The following is a 6,793-nucleotide window of genomic DNA, read 5'->3' on the forward strand; positions in this document are numbered from 1 at the left end:
TGTGCTGGAGGACATAGTCAATTTAGACTCCATGGAGGAAGTAGCATCTGAACTAGAATTTTCTAATTCTATGAGCAAAAGTTCCTTTAGGGACATTATCTCATTTGAACCTCGAAATGACCCTGTGAGACAGATTGGGATTAGCAACCCCACTTTATGGATGAGGAACTTGAACTTCAAGGTGTTGAAACAATTTGCTTAAACAGACATCTGGAAGGTGGCAGGGCTTAGGCCCCAACCCATAAATACTGCCCCTGAATTCAAAGGGAAGTAAATTCCACAGTCCCTCAAGCCCAGTCCCAGAGCCAAATCTACCAGAAAGTCTTCCTTGAATCCTTAAGGTATTTTCCCTCCTATTAAACCCCAGAGCATTTTATACTTCACTTAGGATACCAAATCACCTTCTACCTTGTATTATGATAATTAAGGTATGGATTCTCCTTATACTAGACGGCTGGCTTCCTTGGATCTGACTCCTGATTTAGTGTAGTGATTTGCATAGAATGGATACCATAAATACTTTGAGTTGTGTCAATACTGCCATCATTCTTTCTGATACACAGGTCATTTTGGACCTTTTTTCCCCCCTTCACACCTATCTAATTAGGCACCAAGACTTGTTTGTTTTTCATAATTTGTTTTTAAGTCCTATTGCCTATAATCTTGAATACAAGACTTAACTATTTTTTTAAAAATATTGTTTTATTTATTTCAGAGAGGAAGGGAGAGGGAGAGGGAGAGATAGAAACATCAACGATGAGAGAGAATCATTGATCGGCTACACCCCCTACCAAGGATACAGCCTGAAATCCAGGCATGTGCCTTGACCAGGAATCAAACTGTGACCTCCTGGTTCATAGGTCGACACTAAGCCACACCGGCTGGACCAAGACTCAACTATATTATGTCTAGTTTTTAACTGAACATCAAATCTCCAGAGCCTCCCCAATTTATCCTCCAAATTATTGCCACATTCATCTCAATTCCCTTATGTCTTCTGCTTTTAAATCTTTAATTGTTCCCCTTTGCTTATATGGCATTTAACACAAAGCCTTCCAGCCTCTGGCCTTAATTTACCTTCCTAGTGTTGCTCTTAGTCTGCTCCATATGAGTTTTTTCTTCATTTTGATAAAGCCATTCACCGAACATGCCTTGAATATGCTTAGTTCGTTTTCATCTCTAGCCCCTTGTTCATTTCCTTTATGCTTTTCTGGATATCTGCCCTCTGTCCCTCTCCCCCTACCCATCCCAAGGCCTTCCGTCTATGATGGCATACTTTTGCTATGAAATCTTTCCTCATGCCAAAACCGGTTTGGCTCAGTGGATAGAGCGTCGGCCTGTGGACTAAAAGGTCCCAGGTTCGATTCCGGTCAAGGGCATGTACCTTGGTTGCGGGCACATCCCCAGTAGGGGGTGTACAGGAGGCAGCTGATCGATGTTTCTATCTCTCTATCCCTCTCTCTTCCTCTCTGTAAAAAATCAATAAAATATATTTTTTTTTAAAAAAAGAAATCTTTCCTCATAGCAACCCTTTGTTCCTTAAACTTCAGCGAACTTAAATCTATGTCACTCATTTGGCACATCACAAGTTGTTCTTTCTCCAAGGGAAATGTAAGATCTCCAAAGTCAAAAATAATATTTCCTGTAGCATTTAATTTCGTCCTACTCAATAAACAGGTTGTTTTACTGCTTCACCATTATTTTCCCCCATTAGAGAAATGCAACAGAGACATGGACAGTCCCATAATGGAAATATTTTCTGTTCTCCCAGAAACTTAATATCCAAAGTTTTCTGTCCCACACACTTGAAACATTTTCTTGTAAGCATTTTAACTAGATTCAGAAGCATCTTTGGTGTACTATGTTGGGACCTACTTCTTTAAATTCTGCAGCAGTGATCCACACATCCTGGAAGGCAGACAGGGACGCAAGAATAGAGCCTCCCATCCACACCGATATTTTCCTTCCTGGGGGAGCTCTAACCTGCACAGGGGTATTGGGAGGCGCCACATTTGCTATATCTTTAACTAGCCGCTTGTCTAAATTAGGGAACAAGGTTGATCCCCCGGCAAGGATAATATTGGAGAAAAGGGAATTCCTCAGATCTTTATCGCATTTCATTATGCTGCTGAAGCACATCTTATCAATGCCCATAGTCCCCAGGTTCATGAGAGATGGACAAAAAAGGACCTCTGGACATTTAAAGAGCTGGTCGTAGAGCTTGATCACCTTCCCGTCGGGCAGTTGGTAAACTTTCTCCATACTACTACATTTCTTGGCCATTTCCTCTTCGTAGTTCATTGCCACATAACAAGAGGTTTCCTTCATTTCTGTGACAATCCTTCTGTCTGTAGCACTAAGCAGTATGATGCCATGGTCCTTCAACAGACTCATGAGGTAGTTGGTGAGGTCAAAGCCAGCCAGATGTAGCTGCTGGACACCATGAGGCAAACAGTAACCTTCAAAAATGGGTACACATTGAGTAACCCCAGCCCCTGAATTCATCACAAAGCCAGTGGTGAAGCCAGCAGCAAAGAGAGCCAGCACCCCCTGGATGGCCATATAGAAGGCAGGAACCCCCAGATGCTCAAAAAATATTTCAGCGATCTGTTGTCGGTTGGCTAGTGGGTTCAGTGCTGGCTCAGTAATCAAAACCGGGCGGTCACAGGGCTTCAGCTTCAGGCTATGGTCATAGACATGCTTCCACATGATCTCCATGTCCCCCCAGGAAGTAATGAGACCACGCTCCACTGGGTAGCTGTGGAAAGAACAATAGCATCAATGGCAGTTTCTACCCTTCAAACCTGGGTCAATTCCCATATTTATCACTAGTGTCCCGTTATGGGCACTGACTGCCAGAGTTTCTCAGAGAAGGTAACTACCAGCAAAAGTAGAACAGCTACTTCCCTCTGCAATGTCTGTTGCTTTCCATCTCCCACATCCACTTTGGAAAACCCTTTGTGAGTTAAAAAAGTTGGGGGGAGGGGGATGTTCACATAACAGTGCAATTTTACTACCCATTAATTTGAGACAACCACCCAAACGACGAAGGTACCATGAATTAAGTAACATTCTTACATGCACTTGCATTTTATGAGGGATACATTTACATGTTTGAGTACATCTGTACAGATCCAGAGAGCAAGTAACATTCACTCATCAGATGCTTGGCATCCTCGGAGGGTTGTGGCCCATGCATTTCCAATAACGCCGGCTAGCTGAGGCTCGCTCTCCTGGCTTCCTCACCTTTTCTCTCACCCTCGCGCACCTCATCTGGGCTCTCCCTCCTCCCCCTCCCCGCGGGTCCCGCCCGCCAGGAGAAGGCGGTACCTGATGGACAGCGAGCTTCTCTGCTTCTGCGCTTGGTCGCCCACGTACAGCTCCTGCCCGCCCTGGGCCGCCCAGCTCTGGCCTTTGACACGGCCGATAATGTTCGGGTACATAAACTGGGGCTCCCGGGACCCCGCCAGGCCCGCCTTGATCACTCCCGAGCCGTTGTCGATCACCACCGGTAGCTGGTGGTTGCTCATGCTGCCGACGCCGCCGCCGCCTCGGGTCTGCTGGCCCGTCCCTCTGTCCTGGCTGCGGCCCGCGCCAGGAGGACGGAAGGTGCGGGGCGCAGCCCCTGCCCTCCTCACCAGCTTCCAGTGATGCGTGCGAGCCGAAGGCCTGGAACGCCGCGTCACAAAAGCCCCCGCAAGGTCCCGCAGAGCCCGAGGCCCGCAAGGTCCCGCAGCGTCTGAGCAGGGACATCCCCGGACCCATAGACTCTCCGGACGCACAGAGAGCCCCAAATTACCGCTGTCACCGCGGCTTCTCTCCCTAACTCCTGGAATCCCTGAACACCAGTATCAGGAAACACCAATTTTTCCTCCCCGAAAATACAATCTAACCCTTCACAAGTGGTTTTCTCTAATACCTCGAATAGCTAGAAAACGTTTTATTTCCCCCCAAACCATTGAATTCTAGTTAATAAGTGTCTGTCCAGGGGCTTGGGGAAAGCTATGGGAAGAGGTGGAGAGATTAGACAGGGGAAGTTGTCCCCGCCGGGGAGGCAGGATCCCTGCTTTTGAAACCCCATCAACGTCTGAAAAGAGGAGGAAAAATGCTAGGATGTAAAGTGGGTGTTAGCAAGCCCTGGCTGGGTAGCTCTCCGTTGGTTATAGTGTCCAACCGATACTCCAAGGTAGGGGGTTCGATTCCAGGTCCGGACATATACTAGTACAAAAATCAACCAATGAATACATAAGTAAATGGAACAACAAATCTATGTCCCCTCCCCCTCTCTCAAGTCAATAAAAATGTAAAGTGGGTTTTAACGTATAATTTCACTCATATGTGGGATCTAATGAACAGAAAGAACTAACAAGCAAAATAGAGACAGACTCATTATTCATAGAGGAGCAGTCTGGTAGCTGTCAGGAGGGAGCTGGGGAAGGGGTGGAGGAATGGAGCAAAAAAGAAAAGGAAAAAAGAACGAAGTGGGTTTTAAAAACTTTTTATTATTGTTTCTATATACTGGGCAATGGTTGCGTTTCTTTTGTGTGGTTTGTAAGCATAATGCACTCAAAACCAAAATGGTAGAATCTCACATAATTAATTAATTAATTAATTAGTAAATTAATTAATTAATGCAATCTCATCAGGTTATCTCCCAGGGTAATAGGGAAGCTAATTCTTATTCTGAAAACGTCTGGATTTTTAGGCCTAAGGGTGTGTCTGTCTCTTTGCAGGAAAAGTGATATTCCTTCAGTCAGATGAAGATCACTCAGACTTAGAAGCATTTAAGTACCATGCGTGCCAAAAAAGTGCATCATGGTATCTGAGTCCCCAATTTTGCACACCTGTAAAGTACGCAATTTAGAAGCTCTGGTGTACAAAAGCAAGGGAGGAAATTCAAACGCTATTACACGTCCCTCCACTAGGGGCTGGGAAGAGTTGCTTTCTCACTGGCTAAATCCCTGCGTTGGGGTTTGGTGAGGCGCGCCGCTGCGGGTTCAGGGACTCTGGGATCCGCGAGGACGCGCCCTTCCAGGCCAGCGAAGCCCAAAAACTCGCCTGGCACTCTCAGCAACGCCACTCTGGGAAAAGATGCATAGTAAACACTTCTTTCTCATAGAAGAAAGTGTACCCAAAAGAAGGGCAACTAGCGGGTACCGCGGGGGAGGGAGCTTTTAAAAAAGTGCATCAAATTCCAGTTTTTGAACTAATAGCATTGTTCAACATAGTTATTTTCCTCTTTCTGGTTTTATTTTCTTCTTTCAGTTAAAAGTTACATTAATGTTAACTTAATTAACTTTAAGAGTAAGTGAATGGCAAATTAAATGTCTATATCTAGGACTTTCTGAAACCCCACCAGCACCCAGGTTTCCGTAGTGTAGTGGTTATCACGTTCGCCTAACACGCGAAAGGTCCCCGGTTCGAAACCGGGCGGAAACAACTTTTCCTAAAAGCAGTCTGCTTTTTTTATTTTTATTTTTTTTTAAAGACAGTAACTTGTACACCCTTCGGAAATTCAACTTTCGGTTTGGGTATTATTTGATTTGTTTACCAAATGTTTTTATTCATGGCGTGCCATGTGCAATTATTTACGTCGAATTCAAGTTTATTTAGGCGGAATTCAAGGGCTCCAGACTTAATTTTCTTTCTTTTATTTTTTCTTTATCAAGGGTTTTTTGTTTGTGTTTTGTTTGTTTGTTTTACTTCAACTCACAACCTGATACTGGGAAAATAATGTAATGTACAGCCTAGCAGGGAAGATCAGTGTGAAAACTCTTAGCCTTGTGGCCTCCTGAACACTCTCATTAGTATTATGTCATTAGGTTTTCCATTAATTTTCCCCAGAGACCATGCTTTATTCTTATTCTTTATACTAGTGTCATGCTTGGCACCTAGGAGAGACTCATAAATATTTCTGAATTAATAAATCATCAAAAAGTGTTCCGACAAAAAAGTGAAATAAGAAAAAAAGTATACCCAGAAAGATACAATGATTAGGACAAGGGTCTCAAAGTCTGGGTCATTCTTACTAAATGTTATTCTTGCTAAATGTTAAAATGTAGCACAGTATTTTATATACTAACTGTAAACAGGATGAGCTCGACAGGAACTAGAATAGATAAATGTAGCCAACTATAAAGAAGAAATCACTGTGTACTTGACTCTTCTGGGAGACAGCTTTGGCCATGAATCCCCATCTCCTTTACTTGCTACAAGTAAATAAAACTACCTTGCAACAATCACCTCTTGTTTTTTTTTAAACAGTACCCCAAGCAGCGAAACCCTTGAGTTTAGTGACAAAATCAAGAAAGAACCAGACTCAACTTTTTCCTTTATAAACATAATGGCTGTGTTTTTATGCACAAATAGACTTCTTACTGAGTAGACAGAAGTTAAAAAATTAGTAAACAGAATCTGGTTGGAAAAATCTTCAGAGAGAAGAAACGAATAAGTTCAGTTGAGACTGCCCTTTAAAATAAAGTTGCGAGCAAACTTCCTGTGGTCCTGACACAACTTTTAACAATAAAAAATGTTGGAAGTTTTGGTTCCCTGAGACTTATGATGTCTGCAGGTACTAGAAAAGAATCCACCCTAACACAACATGACTTATCTTAATGTTTCTGCGCTTCTCGTATATTATGCAAACTGGCATCCCTTTCCTTCACCGTACAAAACTTGAAGTCGACGTAAATAATTGCATTAAAATATTTTTAGCCCGGACTCAGAACCTTTTCCGGGATAACGCCCACCTTCCTCCAATGCTGCGCATGCCCAGTGTGCCCTACATCTTTGC

The 6,793-nt window shown here is 43.6% G+C and overlaps 1 protein-coding gene across 1 annotated transcript; it reads right to left on the bottom strand.

Annotated features, from left to right (window-relative positions):
• Positions 1 to 1,839: 1,839 nt before the first annotated feature.
• ACTRT3 (actin related protein T3) lies at positions 1,840 to 3,530 on the bottom strand (the record flags this gene model as incomplete). Its single annotated transcript, XM_079763847.1, has 2 exons — positions 1,840 to 2,758; positions 3,331 to 3,530. 2 exons carry the CDS (start codon positions 3,528 to 3,530, stop codon positions 1,840 to 1,842), a joined length of 1,119 nt encoding a protein of 372 aa, XP_079619973.1.
• Between the last annotated feature and the right edge of the window lie 3,263 nt (positions 3,531 to 6,793).

The sequence above is a fragment of the Cnephaeus nilssonii genome (genome assembly GCF_951640355.1).
Source record: "Cnephaeus nilssonii genome assembly, chromosome: 3".
Classification (NCBI taxonomy): Eukaryota; Metazoa; Chordata; class Mammalia; order Chiroptera; family Vespertilionidae; genus Cnephaeus; species Cnephaeus nilssonii.